The 23042-nt window shown below is 44.9% G+C and overlaps 1 protein-coding gene across 1 annotated transcript in view; it reads right to left on the bottom strand.

Moving 5' to 3' along the window:
• The window catches only part of RHOT2 (ras homolog family member T2), a 44321-nt gene that overhangs the window by 9917 nt on the left and 11362 nt on the right, over positions 1-23042 (bottom strand). Inside the window, exons 2-17 of the mRNA XM_087728453.1 lie at positions 22880-22938; positions 22125-22206; positions 19547-19590; positions 17104-17157; positions 15796-15848; positions 14104-14212; positions 12909-13010; positions 11841-11939; positions 10760-10868; positions 9610-9730; positions 8058-8142; positions 6875-7020; positions 6664-6764; positions 4484-4614; positions 2334-2414; positions 2102-2224 (exon numbers count right to left, since the gene is read on the bottom strand). Coding sequence (XP_087584579.1) covers positions 2102-2224; positions 2334-2414; positions 4484-4614; positions 6664-6764; positions 6875-7020; positions 8058-8142; positions 9610-9730; positions 10760-10868; positions 11841-11939; positions 12909-13010; positions 14104-14212; positions 15796-15848; positions 17104-17157; positions 19547-19590; positions 22125-22206; positions 22880-22938 — 1499 coding nt within the window. The remainder of the gene's footprint in view (positions 1-2101; positions 2225-2333; positions 2415-4483; positions 4615-6663; positions 6765-6874; positions 7021-8057; positions 8143-9609; positions 9731-10759; positions 10869-11840; positions 11940-12908; positions 13011-14103; positions 14213-15795; positions 15849-17103; positions 17158-19546; positions 19591-22124; positions 22207-22879; positions 22939-23042) is intronic.

Raw genomic sequence — 23042 nt, forward strand, 5'->3', positions numbered from 1 at the left:
AAGACCCCTTGCTATCGGAGTCTGGCGGCAGCTCCAACGGCTCCTGCCGGGCCACAACACCTTCCTATCGGTTTTAACCTCTGTAATAGTGTAATACCAGTTGTACTAACAATTGTAATAATATTAATTGTTCATATCACCATTATATTTACATTGTCGTCAATACTTTTGAGTTGGATAGTAATCAGTAACTTTGGTTAATTTTTATTTAATACTAGTTTAGGGGAAAAAAAGACCTCTTTCCTGTTTTGGCTTCTGTTTTCTAGCTACTTATAAATATTCCATATTTTCTAAAAATCTGATTCTTCTCTTTCATTTAACTCCATGGTCATTTTGTCCATCTCTGCACATTCGAATACTTTTCTAATTATTGTTTCGTCAGCAGGTGTATTGATTTGTTTGTATTGATTGGTAATTATTGATTGCACAGCCTATCATACAGGTAGTCATTGACTTACGACCACTGCTGCTAAGTGAAATGTTTATTAAGTGAGTTTTCCCCCATTTTATAACTTTTCTTGCTGCAGTGGTTTAAGTGAATCATTGCAATTGTTATGTTAGTAACACAGTGGATAATAGAGCCGTGGTGGCGCAGTGGTTAGAGTGCAGTACTGCAGGCTGCTTCTGCTGACTGCTGGTTGCCTGAAATTTGGCAGTTCAAATCTCACTAGGATCCAGGTTGACTCAGCCTTTCATCCTTCCGAGGTCGGTTAAATGAGGACCCAGATTGTTGGGGGCAAGAAGTTGATTCTGTAAACTGTCTGAATCTGCTGCCAGATCCGCTGGCAGGCCACAACACTGGTTCAGGATGTGGTCTACAGCTTGATGTGGGCCCCCACAGTCGCACTGAGGGGAGGCTACTATGCCCCATTTATACAGTGAACGCTGTTTGAGGTTCACATCCTATTTAAGGTTGTCCATTGTTAGTTGGGTTAGTTTTAGGAGAGGGAATCAAACTTGTAGCAAAAACATTTTGGAGAAGAACTCTAGGATGAGCCGTTGAAGTCAAATTTCCATTTCTGATGTTTATTTATTAAGCAATCCTTTAAATATCAACAACCCCCTCCCCCAATCCTTATTGCAGTCATCAATCAACACAAAGCAAATCACAAAACTAAGATTAACTATAGATGGGGAGGATGAAAAGAGATTAAAAGGAAACACCCAAGGAATGTTAACTAAAAAAGAGTAATAGGACTAGAAATTGTTAAGACAAAGGAGTCGGGGTAATGCAAGACAGTGTTTCTCAACCTTGGCAACTTGAAGATGTCCAGACTTCAACTCCCAGAATTCCCCAGCCAGCATTCGCTGGCTGGGGAATTCTGGGAGTTGAAGTCCAGACATCTTCAAGTTGCCAAGGTTGAGAAACACTGATGTAAGGATTACTTTCGAAAGCCAAATTAAAAAGTTCAGCAGTGAACGCAGCAGTGAAAACAGCTAAAGAAGATTCGGACTGTGGCTTCGGTTAGGAAGAAGCCTCGGACAATGACCGACTTTTCTAAAACATTTCCTTTTGCTTGACAGCATCTTTTCTACATGGAAACTCTTGGTTAATGTTTTCATTTCCAAATTAAATATGCAGGTAACAGCAATAAAGTTCCATGGATGGAGTGGAGGAGAAAGGATGAAAAAGGATAATATCAAAGAGCTGTCACCCTCTCATCTCCCTCTCCCTCTCTCTCTCTCTCTCTCCATCAATCCTTCTATCCATCCCATCCATCTCTCTCTCTCATCTATCATATCTATCTACACACACATTCAAGCTCTTATATCTACAATCTATTATCTAGTATCCATCTATCACTAATATCTATCTATATATCAGAGATATATAGCTATCCATCTATCCGCCCGCCCGTCCATCCATCCATATCTATCTATAGTTATCCATCCATCCAATCTATCCATCTATATCATACGTAAGAAATGTCAATCATCCTCAGGAAAGGACCCTGAGGGCTATATAATAAAAAAAAACCTAGAAGCATAAAAACAGTAGAGAAAATTTAAAAGAGGCAAGAAAACTTAAAAATTAATTACATTTTAGCATCAGACTTTGGAGACCTCCTGCTTCTGAAGCCAGCCAAGTAGAAAAACTCACCTTATAAATATTAGCACAGTAATTAAAAGACTTGAAGTCTGTCACGTCATACAAGAAGCAGGCAACATCACACGTTATGTCGGAGGTTTTTGCAAATTCCACACAGGCCTCAATCTCGTGCAGCTGCAGAGAAATGCAGAGCAGATTCAGGTTCTTTCTGAACTAAACATTGGTTCACCCATCCAATGCATCAGGGATTTTTTTTTTAAATGCATTAATAGATCGCACTTACAATTAAATGCTTTTCCTGTCCATTGACCAGCACGGTATTAATTGAATAGGATGATCTGCTTTCTTCAGATTCACTTTGGACCTGAAACAGGGAGAGAGGAAAGGAGGAGGATTTTGATGAGGAAGCAAGGAAGGAAGATTGATTTTGAGGTAAAAGAAAGAACAAAGATTGATTTTGAGGTAAAAGAAAGAACGAAGATTGATTTTGAGGTAAAAGAAAGAACGAAGATTGATTTTGAGGTGAAAGAAAAAAGGAATATGGATTTTGAGGTAAAAGGAAGGGAGGGAGGAAGCGAGGGAAGGAAGTAAGGAAATAAGGAAGGAATTTGATGACTGCATATTGCTTTCAACCTAATACTATCTAGATCAGGGGTCAGCAATCTGTGGCTCTGGAGCTGCATGTGGCTCTTTTCTCTCTCTGATGCGGCTCCCTGTCGCTCAAACTATGTGTCATAACCACCAATGAGTGACACTGGCACGCAATTTATTGAGCTTTTCGACCCCCGGTAGGCCAACCATGGATAAATCCAGAAAAGTTTTAGAAGAAAACATTTAATGTTACGTGGGCAGATTCAATTGTTTCACTGCGGAGGAGACTGATTTACCAGTATGCTTAATATGTGGGGAGAAATTGGCCAACACTACAGTGCTATCTTCATTTTAGACGTCAAAAGGGTTTTGTGGCTCCTGGTGTTTTCTTTCCTGTGGGAAATGGGTCCAAATGGCTCTTTGAGTGTACAAAGTTGCTAACCCCTGATCTAGATACTTGGGAATGTCATTTCAACAATCCTGAATTCTTGGACTTTTAGTTTTAGTAGTCCAGAAACCACAACCCCGTCACATTTAGGAGAAGAAGAAGAGATAAAGCTGCATTCTGGAAGCAGCTTTATCTTCTGGAATGATTTGAAGAAAAAGTGGGCCTCAACTAAAACATTCTAAGTAATCACTGCCCCTCAAATTCCAAGGACTGGCATGTAGAAAAAGCCACCATGGGGTTGTGGTTAAGGCAATGGGCTAGGAATGGGAAGGAACGGTTCAAGTCCACCTGCTATCTAACAAGCAAGGGGCAGGAATGTGGTATAAGAGCCATGATGGCTCAATGGTTAGAGTGCAGGCTGCTTCTCCTGACTGCAGGCTGCCTGCAATTTGGCAGTTCGAATCTCACCAGGCTCAAGGTTAATTCAGCCTTCCATGGTGGGTAAAATGAGGGCCCAAATTGTTGGGGAAAAGAGGCTGACTCTGTAAAACGCTTAGAGAGGGCTGTAAAGCATTATATAAGTCTGTGCTCTCTCTCTCTCTCTCTCTCTCTCTCTCTCTCTCTCTCTCTCTCTCTCGTATCTATTTATTTATCTATCATTGTCTTTCATATCTTGTCAGTCTTTATCCATCTATCTCAATCTGTCTGTCTGTCTATGTATCATCTATCTAGCCATAGTGGTGCAGTGGTTAGAGTGCAGTACTGCAGGCTATGCTGCCTGCAGGCTGCCTGCAATTTGGCTCATATCTCACCAGGCTCAAGATTAGACTCAGCCTTCCGTCCTTCTGAGGCCGGTAAAATGAGGACCCAGATTGTTGAGGACAATAGGTTGACTCTATAAACTGCTGAGAGAGGACCGTAAAAGAACTGTAAAACGGTATATAAGTCTAAGTGCTATTGCTGTAGTTGATTAGATGTTGCATTAGGAGCCGTGATAGTGCAGTGGTTAAAATGTGGTATTGCAGGCTGACTCTGCCCACAGTCTGGAGTTCAATGCTGACTGGCTCAAGGTTGACTCACCCTTCCATCCTTCCGAGGTGGGTAAAATGAGGACCCAGTGTTGGAGGAAAGAGGCTGACTCCGTAAACCGCTTAGAGAGGGCGGTAAAGCATCGTGAAGCGGTATATAAGCCTAAGGGCTATTGCCATATCATCCACCTGAAATAGCTTGCTGGCAGTCTAGTTCGATATTTCTCCACCTGGCCAACTTTAAGATGCGTGGATTTCAACTCCCAGAATTCCCCAGTCAGCAATGCTTAAGGTTGCAGAGGTGGAGAAACTCCGACTTGGGGGCCTCTTGAGATCAACCATCCAAGCACATCCTGATTCTGTACTCGTCTGAACTGAACTGTAGGATTCGTTTTGATCCGGAAAACCAAATTCGCCGGGACTTACCTCCACTTTCTTCCCTAGAAAGGCCTGCAGGAAAGCGGACTTGCCAGATCCCTGAGACCCGATCACTTTGCACAGGAAGACATTCCGGTGAGTCTGGCCTTTCTCCAAGTCAATCTTTTTCCCCCGGGTGACTGGAAGAAAAACGGAGAGGGGGATGAGAAAGGATGCTGAAGGAAGAGGACTTTCTTTTTCTTTCTTTCTTTCTTTCTTTCTTTCTTTCTTTCTTTCTTTCTTTCTTTCTTTCTTTTTCTTTCTTTCTCTCTCTCTACTTTCCTTCCTTCCTTCCTTCCTTCCTTCCTTCCTTCCTTCCTTCCTTCCTTCCTTCCTTCCTTCCTTTCCTTTCCTTTCCTTTCCTGCTTCCTTGACTTCTTGCCTTTTTGCAGGAAGCAGGAGGAGAAGAGTTTAATTCATGCAGCCGATTCATTCTGGAGGTTTTGGCCAGGACTGGGGGAGAATGACTGAATCTCCAGTTCCCCCATGCCCGTGATGGCCAACCTATGGCACGCTTGCCAGAAGCTGCACGCAGAGCCATCTCTCTGGGCATGCGAGCCATCCCCCGTTGCTCTTCCGGGTTCTGCCACGCCAGCCAGCTGGTCTTTGCATGCCAGAAACTGGAAGACCAGGCGGCTGGTGTGTGCTGGGCGCCTGCTCTTTTGGTTTCCAGTGCGTGCATGCGCAACGTCCACTTGGTCTTCCGGTTTCTGGCACGCATAGATCAGCTGGGTGGTGCGCATGCATTGCTCCGGAAACAGGAAGATCATCTTCTTGGCGTGCACATGTGCACCAGGTGGCTGCTCTTCCAGTTCCCAGCACAAATGTGCGCGCCTGTTTTGGCAATCGGCGCCAAAAAGATTCGCCAACACTGCCCCATTCTATAGGGAGTCCTCAACTTACGACCACAATGGGGGCGAAGGGAGCAGGATTGCTACCGATAAGCAAGGTTCTTAAAAGTTTTCTGTCTGATTTTACAACCTCTCTTTTGTGACGCGAAATCACTGCTGTTGTTAAGCGAATTACATGGCCGTTAAGTGAATCCAGCTCCCCCCCCCCCTTGACGTGGCTTTGTTTGAAGCTGGCTCGGGAGATTGCAAATGGGGATGATGTGACCCCAGGAAGCTGCAACCATCGTAAATCCATGTCAGGGTCCAAGGATGGTTGTAACTGCGAGAACCGGTCGTAAGTCACCCCTCTTGGTGCTGTTGTCACTCTGAACAGCTACTAAACTATGGTTGTACAGGTAGCTCAACTTACGACCACAAACGACCCCAAAATTTATGTTATTAGGCAAGGCAGTCCCTAAGTGAACATTGCCCCATTTTACAACCTTTCTTACCATTGCCGTTAAGTGAATCACTGCAATTGCTAAGTTAGTAACACGGCTGTTAAGTGAACCTGACTTCCCCATTGACTTTTTGCTTGTCAGAAGGTCACAAAAGATCACAGAACCCCAGGTTCACCGCGACTGTCATAAATATGAATCCGTTCCAAGCATCTGAATTTTGATCTCGTGACTCATAGGGATGCTACAATGGTCATATATGTGAAAAACAGTCATAAGGCATTTTTCTTCAGTGTCACTGTAACTTTGAACGGTTAGTAAACAAACCGTTGTATTGAGGTGGCAGGCTGAACCAAGGTAGGCCTCAAGCCTGAACCAAACTAGGGTTTCATGATATTAAGCTTTAACTGTTCATATAGAAATTGCAAGGTTTGCTTTTAGGACATAGTGCGGTTAGACGCGAGTTAGAAGGAAGTCTGCACATGAAATACGCTAAAGCGAAGGATCTATTTTAGCCTATTTGCTGGCTTGGTTGTTATTCTGTTTGGTAGACACATATTGTTAGTTCCTCAAAATACATGCTATGTCTGTCCGTTGGCCGACCTATGTATTATGACTTCCTGTAGACATACTTTCTGTAACTCAAGGGCAAATCTTGAGGGGTGTTTCCAAAACTAACAGATGGCTTTAGCTGAAAGCAATAAACTATATAAGGAATTTCCTGACTTTCACTCATTGTTCAGGCCATTCTTTCTGAACCTGCGCAATAAACATTTCCTTCTCTGAAGAGCTGGCTTTTGTGTCCCGTCTTTTCTACAATAGTATGTTAAGGACTAGTTGTTACTCTGAGAACTAACCGCACATGAGTTCAGAAAGAGGAGAGTTTTAGCAGGTGATTTACCTGTGATGGCGTAAATCTGAGAATCCTGCTGGGAGAAGATGGGATACCCCAGGTAGCCCAAGTATTCTAAGCAGCGATGGACGTCCAGGTAGGCAACCAGCCTGGAAGGAAATCCAAGCACAGAAAAAGAAGCACACCTGTTATAGGACCAAGCCACCCAGGGAAGGGAGGAGAAGTGATCTGACGGGAGGCAGAGAGAGGCTGCGCTTACGTCCACTGGCAGAGGAATCCATGCAGGGAAAGCAGGCCTTTATCTGTGGTGCATACCGTGTGGTAGAGCTCAGGTCCCCAGGGGATGTAGGGGAACACACCAAAGAAGTTCTGCAGCTCGACGGGCGAGAGGGCGCCGTCACAATCCTACAAGCCAGAGGAAAGAAACAGGTCCTGAGTGGCAGCTCTCCCTTTCTGCAGACGACAAGACCACCATGCCTACAGCAGCCTGAGAAGCCCCCTGCATCTTCGGTAACTTCAGCTACAAAAATGCTCAGAGTGCTGCTGTGCCCTTGCCCTCAGCATCTGGCATAGCTTTGGCCAGAGGGGTCAGGTCAAAAGCTGAACAGAGGCAAGTGTTGGAGAAGGGGTGGGGACAGAAATGCCAATTCTCCTATCGGTCAGAGCTGCTTGCCATTACCAACAGAGAACTAAAGAGTTCTTACTTCTTTCTTTCTTGGGAAAGATGCCCTTGTGAGAGGTCAAGGTTCCCCTCACACACATGTGCTAGTCGTTCCCAACTCTAGGGGATGGTGCTCATCTCCGTTTCAAAGCCGAAGAGCCAGCGCTGTCTGAAGACGTCTCCGTGGTCATGTGGCCGGCATGACTCAATGCCAAAGGCGCACGGAACGCTGTTACCTTCCCACCAAAGGTGTCTCTATTTTTCTACTTGCATTTTTTACGTGCTTTCGAACTGCTGGGTTGGCAGAAGCTGAGACAAGTCATGGGAGCTCACTCCGTTACGTGGCGCTAGGGATTCGAACCGCCGAACTGCCAGCCTTTCTGATCAACAAGTTCAGTGTCTTAGCCACTGAGCCACCGCGACCCCTCATGAGAAGCACCAGCTTAATGCTGTAGCCAAAGGAGCAGGACAGCTTTGCTTCCCTTTTTCCGGTCAAACCGATGGCACCTCGTTTCCTCTCCCGACAAAGGGAACGTTCGGGTTGCCACATACATTCCTCCTTCTGCCTCTCTTCTTTCTCCCTTCTTCCAAAACCCTTCTTCCTATATCTCTCCTAATTTGAATTACAAAGACTTTTCCTGGCATCTCCGTCACTGCTTTGCCAGAGTTGGCGATCCGGTTGCTGATGAAATATGGGATCAACCATTGTGCAACCACTATGGGGTGGAAAAGCGCACCGCACACAATGAAGACGTGCTGTTTCCGCTTCTTTGCCGCTTACCTTGTCATGTTTCTCAAACATCCGTTGCAGGAATTGGTACCCGAAGTGGTTGAGCTCTGTAGTACAGTCCTGGGGTACCCGGATCCTGAAGGAGACAAGAGCAGAATTTGAGGTAGGATCTGGAGTCTGATGAATAGTAAGAGCCATGGTGGCACAGTGGTTAGAAGGCAGTACTGCAGGCTACTTCTGTTGACTGCCGTCTGCCTGCACTTTGGCAGTTCGAACCTCATCAGGCTTAAGGTTGACTCAGCCTTCCATCTTTCCGAGCTGGGTAAAACAAGGACCCAGATTGTTGGGGGCAAGAGGCTGACTCTGTAAACCGCTTAGAGAGGACTGGAAAAAGCACTGTAAAGTGGCATATAAGTTTAAGTGATATTGCTCTTTTCCTTCCTTCCTTCCTTCCTTCCTTCCTTCCTTCCTTCCTTCCTTCCTTCCTTCCTTCCATCCATCCATCCATCCATCCATCCATGGTGCACAGTGGTTAGAATGCAGTACTACAGGCTACTTCTGCTGCCTGCCAGCTGCCTGCAATTTGACAGATCGAATCTCACCAGGCTCCTGGTTGACTGAGTCTTCCATCCTTCTGAAGTGGGTAAAAGAGGACCCAGATTGTTGGGGGAAAGAGGCTGACTCCGTAAACCACTTACAGAGGGCTGTAAAGCACTGTGAAGTGGTATATAAGTCTAAGTGCTATTGATACTGCTCTTCCCTTTCTCTTTTTTTTTCCTTCCTTCCTTCCTTCCTTCCTTCCTTCCTTCCTTCCTTCCTTCCTTCCTTCCATCCATCCATCCATCCATCCATCCATCCATCCATCCATCAATGGTGGTAGTGGTTAGAATGTAGTATTGCAGGTAACTCTGCCAGCAGTTCGATTCTCACCAGACTCAAGGTTGACTCAGCCTTCCATCCTTCCAAGGTGGATAAAATGGAGGACTCAGATTGTTGGGGTCAAGAGGCTAACTCTGTAAACCGCTTAGAGAGGGCTGTGAAAGCACTGTGAAGTGGTATGTAAGTCTAAGTGCTACTGCTATTTTCCAACCACTACAACCATTAGCCACTCCGAGACCCTAGAATCTTGCTGCAATGCAATACAGGTAGTTCTCAACCTACAACCTTTCATTTAGCGACCGCTCAAAGTTACAACGGCACTGAAAATGTGCTTATGGCCGTTTTTCACACTTATGATCATTCCAGCACCCCGATAATCACTATATACCACTTCACAGTGCTTTTACAGCCCCCACTAAGCGGTTTAGAGAGTCAGCCTCTTGCTCCCAACAATCTGGGTCCTCATTTTACCGACCTCGGAAGGAGGGAAGGCTGAGTCAACCTTGAGCCTGGTGAGATTCGAACTGCTGGCAGAGTTAGCCTGCAATACTACATAGTGAAGTGCTATGTAAGTCTAAGCGTTACTGCTATTTTCCAACTACTACAACCATTAGCCACCCCAAGACTCCAGAATCTTGCTACAATGCAATACAGGTAATTCTCAACCTACAACCTTTCATTTAGTGACCGTTCAAAAGTTACAACGGAGTTCAGGTTGACTCACACTGGGCAGAGATAGTCATCGGTCAGCTCCAGGGCATCGTCATAGCCAAAGCGGCGGAGAATGGTCCATGTAGTCTCGTGACGCCCTCTCTGGATGAAGAGGGTGTTGAGGAAAAGGAAGCCTGGGGAGAGACAAGGGGGCACTATCATTCATAAGAGGCAATTACAGCAAAGCTACCCCATGGGGACAGACTTGAGTCTTCTCAACCTCAACAGCACAGAACACAACAGAATAACAAACATGGAGACTTTGGAGGTCTTCTAGTCCAATCCCCTGCTTAGGCAGGAAATCCTCCTGTCAGTCCTGCAATTATATTCCTTTTAGAATTTTGGCTTGCCACACTTTCTCTTATTTCATTATGCTGTTTCATTAGTATAGTTGATGGGAGGGGGGAATAGACAAGAGTAGGATTGTGGAATGTATTGTTATCATTCTTTTCTAGAAGACCAAGGTCATCTTTTGTCTCCGCACTTTTACACCTGACCGGAAGCAGCTGGGTGTAGATGCCAGCGTGGAAGAAGATTGGACCATGTGATGGATTGTGGGTGTGGGGACAAGATCATGAACTTTTAACTGGGTGGGATTCTGATGTCATTTCCAGAATTGGGATTAACACAGATGTGCTAAGATGTCTGCTTTATTAAATTGGAACTTTAAGGATTGTTTTCCCTTGGACTCTGATTTAATTCTACATGATACTTGGAACGCTGACACCTACACCACTTTGGTTGTCCAATCTCTTCTTTAAAACCTCCAGTGTTGGAACATTCACAACTTCTGGAGGCAAGCTGTTCCACTGATGAACTGTTCTCACTGTCAGGAAATTTCTCCTTAGTTCTAGGTTGCGTCTCTCCTTCATTAGTTTCCATCCATTGCTTCTGCTTGGGGTGCTTTGGAGAATAGGTTAACCCCCCATTTCTTTGTGGCAGCCCCTCAAATATTGGAACACTGCTATCATATTATCCTTACTCTTTCTTTTTATTAAACCAGACATATCCAATTCCAGCAACTGTTCTTTATGTTTTAGCTTCCAGTTCCCTAATCGTCCTTGTTGCTTTTCCCTGTACTCTATTTCTAGAGTCTCAACATCTTTTTTTAAGTAACTTTTCCAGAGCCAGTTCCTTAAAGAGGAGTGGACTGTTGTACTTACCGTTGAGTGTAAGGCCATTGTCCTGGACACCGTCTGTCGTGTTCTTCCACACCACCATTTTGACATCTTCCAGAGCCTGAGGAGCCAACGGGTTTCCAAAGCAGGATTTCTACTTCCCGGGAAAAGCAAGGAGATCAGTTCCTTATCCACATAAAGAAGTAATAGAAGCATCAGACTGACTCAGAGAGGAGGTAACAACTGTTGGGAAGCTTGGTATATTCCAAATTCTCTCAAAATCAATGAATAGAATAGAATGGAATAGAACATTGAGAATAAAATATGGAATACGGAACAGAAGAGAAGACGGAATGCAGATAATAGAATAGAATAGAATATTGGAATGAAGCACAGAATGGATTGCGTGGTGTGGTGTGGCGTAGGGTAGAGTAGAATAGAATACTTTATTGGCCGTGTGGTTGGACATTCAAAGACAGGTGATCCCTATTTTTCTACTTGCATTTTGAACTGCTAGGTTGGCAGAAGCTGAGACAAGTAACGGGAACTCACTCCGTTATGTAGCACTAGGGATTTGAACCGCCAAACTGCCAACCTTTCTGATCGACAAACTCAGCATCTTAGCCACTGAGACATCGCGTCCCTACCATACACATACATATGCTATATTATATCTATCTATCTGTATCTATCTGTTTGTCTGTCTATCTCTATATATCTAAAATCTATCTATATATCAGTATATCTATATCTATGTCTGTCTGTCTGTCTATCTATATCTATCTATAATCCATCTATAGAGATGATAGAGATTATAGATTATAGAGATTATACACTGAGCCACCACGTCCTTTTAATAATTCAAACAATATTGTCAAAAGACAACCGCAGTGATTTAACAACCGTGGCAAGAAAGGTGGTTAACATGGGGCAAAACTCACTTAAAGAAATGTTCTGCTTAGAAACAGAAGTTTCAGGCATAATGGTGGTCGTAAATTGAAGACTATCTGCCCTACTATGCCCATTGAAAGCATAATGATCTGAAGCTCTCTTGATGTTCTGAGAACACACACAGTTTTCCAGCTTCTTCCCCCACCACCAACCCCCATTGAAAACAACATGGTACCTGGAAATAATTCAGCTCTTCATCACTTAGGATTTGATTGTTGTCCTGATCAGACATGGTGAAAATGCGAGTGAGTGCTCGGGCACATGCTGGTCTTAACTGAAAAGGACAGAAGAAGTGCAATTTTAAAAAGAGGGAATATGAAGTAGATGATTCCACCACCCCCCCATGTTTTATTTATTTCATTTATATTACTTTCCATTTCCACCAAACACTGGGTTTTAGACAATCAAAATCCACACATATTTGTTATAACATTCAATCACAATTGTAAAGTTTCCTAACGATGCCGTAACTGATTCATAATAATCGAGCCAATGTTTTAATACAATAACCAGTGATTTATTGATAGCTTCATTAGGGAAGATTTATTCGCAGCCAAATCTTTGCTTTGTCTACCTGCTTCTGAACTTTACCCCTGTTCCTTCCCCCCACCTTAGTCTGTGTCATAAATCACGTTACCCAAGATACACCCCTCCCAGCCGGCAGCAGTAATCCGAGATCCCATTCCAGCCGACAGTATGCGTGGAATTTACTCCCACTCATTCTGTACCCATGACAACACAGAGAATTGACATCCGGCTCCCCTCACTTTCCAAAAGCAACCTGTGCTATATATATATATAATTATGACCTATATATCTATATAATTACAATAGTACACAGAATCTTCATCATCAAATTCTCTCCACATTAGCATGTCCTCTTTTTTATATCTTCTCCTTTCTAAATCCTGTTTCTATTGTCTAACCATTGATAAAATACATGCCACGTCAAGAAATATTCAGTTTTTTCTTTATCCTTAATAATAAGCGTTAACCTGTTCATGTCTGCGCATTTTAATATGAAGTAGATGTTGACACACTCATTTTCACTTTTATGTAATGAAATTTACTTACTAAAAGTTCACGCAAGCTTGTCTAACAGATTCCAGGCCTGCCAGCTCTACTCTAATTGCAACATTATCAGGCAGATGCTTTAGAGAGAGTTGGAAGGGACCATGGAGGTCTTCTAGTCCAAGCCCCTGCCTAGACAGGAAACCCTATACCATTTCAGACAAATGTTTACCTGTTTCTCCTCTGGATCATAGAGAGGGGCAGTTGGGTGAAGGACAGCTTTCTGGGCATAGTAGAAGAGCTCAGAAATGTTTTTCAGGTTCTTTGCTGAACACTGGTGTAGAAAGAGGGAAAGAGAAGTTGATTCATTAAAAGGTAAAGGTTCCCCACGCACATCTGTGCTAGTCATTCCTGACTCTAGAGGGCGGTGCTCATCTCCATTTCAAAGCCGAGGAGCCAGCACTGTCTGAAGACGTCTCCGTGGTCATGTGGCCACATGACTAAACGCCGAAGGCACACGGAACGCTGTTACCTTCCCACCAAAGGTGGTTCCTATTTTTCTATTTGCATTTTTATGTGCTTTCGAACTGCTAGGTTGGCAGAAGCTGAGACAAGTAATGGGAGCTCACTCTGTTACACAGCGCTAGGGATTTGAACCGCCAAACTGCTGACCTTTCTGATTGACCAGCAAAGCGTCTTAGCCACTGAGCCACCACGTCCCTATAAATAATGACATAGAATTGCTAAACTGTCCTGCAGCGAGTTGTCCCCAAGGCAAGTTGGACGCAGTGAATTGGCTGCAGCAAGTTGCCTGTGTCAAGTTGTCCCATTCCCTCCTCCCCGCTCTGCCCGGAGAGTGGGCCATGGGCCAGAGTGTTCTGGACGCATTCATAAACAAGTTTTCCGTCACCCAATCAAATGTACCGTATTTTTCAGATTATAAGACGCACCTGACTATAAGGCACACCTAAATTTAGAAGAGGAAAACAAGAACAAAAAAAGGTTTTTGGCCTTTGTGTGCCCCATTTTTGGTCCTTTTGGGGGCCTTTTTGCCCCCTTTCCAACCTTTTTTCTCCTCATTTTCGAGGCTTTTTCCAGCTCTTTTTTGAAGCTTTTCAGCCTGTTTTTGAGGCTTTTTTCAGCCCATTTTTGAGGCTTTTTTTGGCCTGTTTTGTTTTGGAAAAAACAAGCCAAAAAAAGCCTAAGAAACAGGCCAAAAGGAGTCTCGAAAATGGACTGAAAACAGCCCCCCAAAAGGCCGTGCGGAGTACAAAAAATGGCCGGCTGGTGAACGGGGCTTTGACAATATTTGGTCTATAAGAAGCACAGAAATTTTCACCCCCTTTTGGGAGACAAAAAAGTGCGTCTCATAGTCCGAAAAATACAGTACGTACAATTTCCCTGCCAACATCCGGACAGTTCCTCACCTCCACGCAGGTCTCGATCTCAGAGAACTGGTTCATGATGGGCAGAATGGTTTCCATGGAGCTCCCGGTGTGCAGGTCGGACTTGTTTCCCACAAGAATGATGGGGATCCTTGAAAAGAAGAAAAGTTTCGGAGAAACCCATCAAAGATGGGAGTGTTCTGACCCAGGCTTCCTTAACAAGCATGGAGCAGACTCTGGGTCCTGGCAAAACCCCTTTTATTTACACGACTGTGAGTTCCTTTCATTCACAGTCAACAAGGCTTTAGCAAACAGTCTCCTTTCAGAGGAATATTTATCAACACGAACCTTATCTCGCCTCGAGAGCTGCCAGATAACTCGTTTCCAAACGCAGGAAAAGGCAAAACTTGGCACAGAGTGTCTTATGGTCATAAACAGAACTGTCCACTCTTGAAACAACCGAAGGAACGAATTGTTTCCTACAAAAAACCCCTCCCCATTTGCTCCTCTTTTGTTTCCTATGGGAGGGGCCAATCACCCCCAAGGTGTGGCTTTACTCCTAAGTTGATCCTGTTTTCTGTTGTTCTTGTCTTCTGGCAGCTTTGCGCATGCACACACTGGGAACAGGCTCCAGCTGTTTCTCTGCCTCACTGCTGTCTAATTTCCTCTCTGCCTCTGATGCAGAGCCCGCGTCTGAGCTTCCCTCAGCCCCCAGGACTGGCCCATGCTCCTCCCCAACCTCCTCCCTGTTTGATTCTGCTACTGGTGGGCCACAACAGGGGGAGAGGCTGTAGTGAAGGCGGCAGAAAGGGGGTGGAGCGGGATGGCATGGGGAGAAAAGATCACTGCCCAACAGATCCAGAATCCATAAGTCGCTGCGCAACTGAGCACCCCCCCCCCCAAAGGGATTTATTAACAGGGCCCCATGAGAGCCAACACACTCCAACCCACTTTTTTAATTTTTATTTTAATTCAAACACCATCTTCCATTAAACAATGTGTAAACATCTATTTTGTGCAAATATTTTATACAATAACCATTACAGTTTACTGCCATATTTATTATTTTATCTATTCTTACCTTAATACTAATACTAATATATACCATACCTTACTATAACAATCCTCTTTACTTATTTAAGTTTGTTAAAAACATTTTCTCTGTTTCACTCCTCTGCTTTTTTCCACTTTTCATATTTATTCTCTAAACCATTGATAAAATAATTCCCATATGTCATAATAATCAGATTGTTCCTTCTCTTTAATTTCAAGTATTCATTCAGTCGTTTAATTTCAACCTATTCATTTATGCACATTCTAATATTTTTCTAATTACATTCTCATCCATAAAGGGATCGCTTCATTCCCCCCCTCCCCAATTTTATGCAAATACAATCCTAGCTGGAGTTATTGCAGTAATTATCAAGTATATATTTCTTTACTTTAAGTTTCTGGTAAAATTCCCAACAAAAATAATTCAGGTTTCAGATCAATATGCTGTTGTATCATCTCCTCCAACCATGTACATATTTTTATCTAATATTTTTGGGCTTTTATGCATGTCCACCACATATGATAATACAACCCTGGTGGCTGGTGGTATTTCCAACATTTCGCTGATTTGTCTTTAAACGTCTTTGTCAACCTTGCCGGTGGAAAATGCCATCTGTAAAACATCTTGTACACATTCTCTTTATATGCACACCCCAACCTGCTCTGAAGGACTTTAGATACCTGGCACACCTCTCAATGCCACCATTCACCATCGGAATCCATTTTGTCCGAATCTGGGGAAACAAGGAAGGGAAAAGCAAATGGGTGGGAGAATCTCTGCATCCCTAACTCATTCCTCAATTTTTAAGAAATAAGCCCTGGAGGAGACACCCAAGTCCAACCACACCATCAAGTCCCCCCCCCCACAAAAAAAGCTCCAGCTGAGATTCATCCCCCATCCAATGCAACAGATGCCCTTCAAAGAAACACCATGAGATACAGAGAAGAACTCATGATGTCAGGCCTGCAGTCATATTCCTTTTTAGGAACTTTGGCCTGCTACATTCTCTATTATTTTATTATGTTGTTTCATTAGTGTAGTAATTGGGAGGGGGACTAGAAAGGAATAGAATTGTGGAATGTGTTGTTGTCATTCCTTTCTAGAAGCCCAAGGTCATCTTTTGTCTCTGCACCTCTGCATCTGACTGGAACCAGCTGGGTGGAGATGCCAGCGTGGCCGAAGAAGATTGGACCATGTGATGGATTTATGGGTGTGGGGATAAGATCATGAACTTTCAACTGGGTGGAATCCCAGGAAGCTTTTAGATTTGGGATTCCACAGATGTGGCAATATGTCTGTCTTATTAAATTGGAACTTTAAGGATAGCTCTGCCTTGGACCCTGATTTAATTCTGCATGATATTTGGAATGCTGACACATAAATTGTTCTGAGCCAGCTCCCCAAACATAACAAACCCTCTGAAGTGAACTGAAAAGACTCCTTTATTAGGAATGCCTGGGAAAAAGTTTTCTTCTCAACACAGTCTAACAAGGCCATCCGGCCGGAAGATGAATAGTCTGCCACATCTATTCATCTCTGCCCCCTGCCTTTTATCCCCAGAGCTAGGGTGGGGCTTCGCTAGCAGCAGTGGCTCTTCCTTGCCAAAGACCAGCTCATAGATTTCCACTGCTCTCCTCTGCCTTCTGTGCATCCACGTGTCAGGCATCGGACCCAGCAGTTCCTCCTCTTCCTCCTCAGCCACCCCAGAGCTGTTGACTCTCCATCTGAAGGCTGATGGATGGCCAAGACTCCGTCTCTGTCTCTCTGCCAGCTCCATTCCCATTTCCCCCTGAGATCTCAGGTTGCCTTGCTGCTGACCCTGACTCCAACGCCTCCTCCTCCGCCTCCTCTGATTGAGCTACTGAAGGGGCCTGCAACCAACAGGCCACAACACAAACATTCATAGGGACTTGCCTAGGAAAATCAAAGCAGGGAGCAGTGCAATGGTGGACTTGTGAATGGGCAGCTTAGAGGCCTGTTGATGTTACCTTGTCAATGGTGGCCTCTTCTGTGACGTCATAGACCATGCACACCACATTGGCCTGAAAGGGAGAAAAGTGGGAGAGGGCTCTAACGAATGCACGGAAATTTCCATCTCGAAGCTCTTCTCCAGATTGTTTTTGTTGCAAAGAACACGCATCCCAATGTTGGGTTCAGCAACATCGACACGAGCCAACTACAGGTTGGATGCATTGCCCTAGTGAGTAAGCACATTTCAACAACGCCCTCCATTCATGACTACCAGCATGGCGAAGAGATGCTTCTGCTGAGTGAGAACAGGGATGTCAAACTCAACTTCATCAAGGGCCGCATCAGGGTTGTGTTTGACCACGTCGTCACTCGTGTCGTGGGGCGCCTGTGGTGGCCCAAGCGCTCTCCCAGCGAAAACGGGCTCTCAAGCTCTGTTTTCTGCTGCAATGGCCTCCTGCAACCCTCTGCCAGTGAAAACTGAGCTTGGGAAGGCCATCTGTAGACTTCCCAAGCTCCATTTTGCTGGCAGAGGCCCCAGCAAGCAGATTCTTCACTGTTTCCATGGCAGTCCCACGGGCCTTGAGTTTGACACCCCTGGCATAGAAAGAAAAATGACCTTGACAGAAATATGGAGGAACTGTTACCCGGGTAAAGGGGGCCATTTTTTTTTTTTAAAATCCATTACTATGAGATAACACTTGCAAAATGCTTGAGCAGTTTCCCCCTGATTCATATGGGACAAAAGAAGGAAGAGGGGGACACAATCAAACTTGGAAAAGCCTGTCTTAATAAAAGTAGTTTTAGCCTTCCTCCGGAGTTGAATTTTTGGTCTGGTCCATGTAATGGGGATAAAATAGAGATCTTACCCTTGAATATGCTATTTCTCAGTATAATAGAAGTGGAAGGGACTTTGGAGGTCTTCCAATCTAATACCTCCCCCGCCCCCCTCAAGAAGGAGAGATCTTGTACCATTCCAACAACACTGGTTGTCCAATCTCTTCTTGAGATGGAGCATTCACACCTTCTGGAGGCAAGCTGTTCCACTGATTAATGGTATTAATTGTCAGGAAATTTCTCCGTAGTTCTAGGTTGCTTCTCTCCTTGATTAGTTTCCACCCATTGCTTCTTGTCCTGCCCTCAGGTGCTTTGGAGAATAAGTGGCCCCCCTCTTCTTTGTGGCAGCCCCTCAAATATTGGAAGACTGCTTTCATGACATCCCTTCTTCTTTTCACTAATTAGACAATTATTGCAACTGTTCTTTACGTCTGTCTGTCTGTCTATCTATCTATCTATCTATCTATCTATCTATCTATCTATCTATCTATCTATCATCTATCTATCTATCTATCATCTATCTATCTATCATCTCTCTCTCTCTCTATATCTATCTATCTATCTATCTATCTATCTATCTATCTATCTATCTATCTATCTATCTATCTATCTATCTATCTATCTATCTATCTATCTATCTATCTATCTATCTATCTATCTATCTATTGTATTTTTGGAGTATAAGACGCACCAAGATTTTGAAAAGGCAAATTTTTTAAAAAGGTTTTTGCATTCTGCAGACCTCCCAAAAATGGGCCTTTTTGTCAAAAAAAAAAAAAGAGAGAGAGAGAAGCATGCATAGCATTTAGGAGGCTCATAGAGTGCTCCTGGGGCTGGGAGGCAAAAACGAACAAAAAACAGCCCGTTTTTGCTCATTTTTGCCCTCCCCAGCCACCCAGGAGCACTGTTGAAGCCTCCTAAAAGCTATGCAGGGCCATTTTTGCAAAGGGGGCGGAGTTTTGGATACTGCTGTATTCAGTGTATAAGACGCACCCACATTTTCACTCTTTTTTGGGGGGAAAGGTGTGTCTTATACTCTGAAAAATACGGTATCTATCTAATCTATCATCTGTCTGTCTGTATCTTTCTCTCATCTCTCTAATCTATTATCTCTCTGTCCATATTTGTCTGTCTGTCCAGATTTCTCCTTAGTTCTCGGTTGCTTCTCTCCGGGATTGGTTTCCACCCATTGCTTCTTGCCCTGCCTTTGGGATATAGGCCAAGTCCCTCTTCTTCTTTTTTCTCCATATGCAGGGGGCTAGTATGTCCCTATCTGCAACTGAATGTCCATTGTGCTTTATGACATCGCTTGGGGCTTCCCATGGCAACACAGCTGTATATATATATGGTAACCCTGCTGAAGCTAAGTGACTCATGCTCCCTGCAAAGAAGGAGGGACCTTGTGGCCTGCTCCTCCCCTGAGTCTTCTCCTGCCTGCTTCTCTCTAAAGCTGGTAGGTTAAACCCTCATAGCTCTACTGCTAGCAAGCATGAATGAAGCGAAGATAAAACAGATCAGGTTAATCCCCACCAGGCTTTGGGAGGGATTTGGGAAGAGTTTTGGTGTCTAGGTTCAGAGAGGTAAAGAGAGGAAGGGGAGGGGAACTCCTTCAGATCTTGGGATCACCTTGGCGATCTCTTCTTGGAGCTCTTCGTCTGTCTGTTCGGCTTCTGAAAGGAGAAACAAAATGAGCCACATTGGTGCAGTGGTTAGATTGCACTACTGCAGCCTACTTCTGCTGCCTGCCGGCTGCCTGCAATTTGACAGTTCGAATCTCACCAGGCTCCTGGATGACGAGTCTTCCATCCTTCTGAGGTGGGCAAAATGAGGGCCCAGATTGTTGGGGGCAAGAGGCTGACTCTGTAAACTGCTTAGCGAGGGGCTGTAAAGCCCTATGAAGCGGTATATAGTGTAAGTGCTATTGCTCTTTTCCTTCCTTCCTTTTCTTCCTTCCTATGGTTAGAATCAGTGGTGGGTTATGACTGGTATGGGTATACCAGTGCCTGCCAGGAGCACTGGGTACTGTTCCTGTATGGTGCTCCGGAGGGCCCACCCACCTGTCCAGCATCCTTAACTTTATTTGACCTCTTCGGGGCTTCTCGCATGGCGCCTGCGCGACACTCCGCCAAGCAGCTGGAGTGTTGCAGATGGTAAGTATACATGGGTGCGCTGGGCCCGTGTGCTGTGCACGTTCATGTGGTGGACGCCAGGCCCCGTTGCACCGTAACGGTTGCACGGGATCAGGAACCCATCACTGGTTAGAATGCAGTATTCTAGGCTGGCTATGCCAGCAGTTCAAATCTCACCAAGCTCCAGGTTGACTCGGCATTCCTTCTTCCGAGGTTGGCAAAATGAGGACCCAGATTGTTGGGGGCAAGAGGCCGACTCTGTAAACCGCTTAGAGAGGGCAGTAAAAGCACCATGAAGCGGTATATAAATCTAAGGGCTATTGCTATTTGGCTCTGCAACCTTTCAGACATATGCAAAGTGAGAAGCAACCAATCCACCATAGACAGGATGTTAAGGCCACCGTGAAACCAGGTTGGCCTTGTCTATTGCTCAGAGCCGGAATGAACTTTTGCATGATGCCCACTTTACGGTATGGTACGGGATGGTAGAGAACCAGTTTGGTCTAGTGCCGGGATGGCGAACCTATGGCATGCATACCACAGGTGGCACGCGGAGCCATTTATCAGGGCACGCGAGGTGTTGCCCTTGTCAGCTGGCTAGCGTGCCACCTTTTTTAAAGCCATTTTTTGCCCTCCCCAGGCTCCAGACGCTTTATAGGAGCCTGGTGAGGGTGAAAACAGCCCCCCCCCCGGAGGCTTTAGGAGCAAAAAACCGACCCTACGGGCAAACAGGAAATTCAGGAACAGACTTCCGGTTTCTCGTAGGGCCGGGTTAAGCCCTCCGGAGTCTTCAGGGGCCTTCTGGAGGCTTCCCTGAAGGCTCTGGAGGATGAAAAATGACCCAACGGACAAACCGGAAGTCACTTCCTGAAGGTCCCTGAAGGCTCCGGACGACTAAAAACGGCCCTACAAGAAACCCGAAGTGACTATGAGCAAAACGGAAGTCGCCGGTTTTTGCGCTTCGGAGGCTTCAGGGAAGCTCCTGAAGCCTCCGGAGGGGGCGGGGGAGCCTATTTTTGCTCTCCCCAAGCTCCTAAAAACCCTCTGGAGCCTGGGGAGGGTGAAAAAGGAATGCAAAAAATGGGGGCGGGGGAGTGCCTGTCATGCATGATGCACGCTGGGGGGGGGGGGGGGTTTGCGCATTGCATTATGGGTGCAGCACGCCTGTGCACAACCCCCCTCAGCGCTCCCCCCGCTTATGGCACACGAGCCAAAAAAGGTTCGCCATCGCTGGTCTAGTGGTTAAGGCATCAGGCTAGAAAGCAGGAGAGAGTGTGTTCAAGTCCTGCCTTAGCCATGAAAAGTAGCTGAGTGACTTTGGGCCAGTCACTCTCTCCCAACTCAACACACCTGACAAGGTGGTTATTGTGGGTGTCAGGGCAGCCTCCCTCAGTAACCAAGAAAGAAACCACTCAGCTCCATTTTGCAGAATTAAGAGTACTTTTACTGGTTATGAGTAGATAGCAGCTAAGCAAAGCAAAATCTAAGGCAAAAGCGCGCGTAATCATAGACATCAATATGTGACCCAACTCCCTCCCCCTGGTAACCCCATCCCATAGTCCAATCTGCACACCCCTCAGGTGTCATGTGGGTTCCATCTTCAAAAAGCATCATCAGGTTGGTATGCTGGACAGTTGGCCTTGGTGGCAAATCCACTATCTGCAGCATGCACAGTAGATGGTGAGAACAACTCCCTTTTTACAACCACTCCTGTACTGAATACTTCCCCACCCAAATACTTTTCCCCCTCCCTTCCCGTTTCAATGGCAGCCAAAAGCAAGTAGCGAAGCAGAGGCTGACAGTGGGGAAAATAGGAGGAGGAAGGTGCGGCGGATATGTCTGCCTCCTTGAGGTATTTGCAAAAATAATAAAGGCAGGATACAAATAAACCAACAAAAATAAAATGGTGCGAATACAGAGGGGAAGGAAAAAAACATCCAATCTGAATTCCAATCCTTGAACTCACAAGCATCACAGAAAACTGTGCTGTGGTCTACTGCCATGTGGCATGGCTTGTTGCAAAATCCTGGCTTCTTAGTCAGAAAAATCACCTGCCATTTATGTCTGTGACCTACCTGAATAGTCTACAATGTGGGTGGGGACCTTCTCGGGAGTGACGTCTGCAGGAATGATGATCTCTTCCGCCCGAGGGGGAACCTGGGGTGAAGAAGGTTTATCTCTGGCGTAACTCAGATGATAAAGGCTTGTTTGAATTTATATTATGTGTAGACTTTAGATTTAAAAATAGTTGACAAGACAATAACCCCCATCCTGGGTCATTACTGTCCTGAGAGAAGAACCCATGAGGTTTCTTCTTCTCTTGCTTGTATGTCGTAATGTACTTTTATTTACACTCTTTGTCCTGCTTATAAATTTCTATGGGAAAGTTTTAATGCTATAAGAATCTCTCTATAAAAATGGGAGCATATTTCTGGAACGCCTCCGGCAATTTCAACCAAACCTGGTACATAGATGACTTACTCTCTGGAAAAAAATACTGTGGGAGTAAGACAGGTGTGTGTTCTGTTAAGATACAGCCTGTTGTGCCTTAAAATGGCTTCTACTGTACTGCCATGAAATAGCTTCTACTGTACTGCCATGAAATAGCTTCTGCTGTACAGCATAGTGGAGTTGCTGTGGTAACAGCTTCACAGTACTCCACAAGGAGGTTCCCTCCGGTAAAAAATTAGAAATTATGAAAAAAATTAGAAATTATGTTTGGTCCAGACATTTTTCCTTTATGAATAAATACCTAGGCAATGCAGGGTTATTACCTAGTAAGATAATAAGAATAAGGCAGAATAAAAGAATAATAGCAACCGTTACTCACCTCTTCAGGGAATTCCTCACCCACTAGAGCCATGATCAAGGATGTTTTTCCCACTTGGGCTATAAGGGAGAGAAGCAATATAGTTACAGGCAATCCTTGTCTTATGACCATTCAGCAAACTCCTTGTTCAGACAAAAAACCCTTTTATTAATTGACTGTGAAT

The sequence above is a fragment of the Thamnophis sirtalis genome, unplaced genomic scaffold (genome assembly GCF_051295495.1).
Source record: "Thamnophis sirtalis isolate CommonGarterSnake01/CBP01778 unplaced genomic scaffold, rThaSir2_p1.2 scaffold_14, whole genome shotgun sequence".
NCBI classification, from domain to species: domain Eukaryota; kingdom Metazoa; phylum Chordata; class Lepidosauria; order Squamata; family Natricidae; genus Thamnophis; species Thamnophis sirtalis.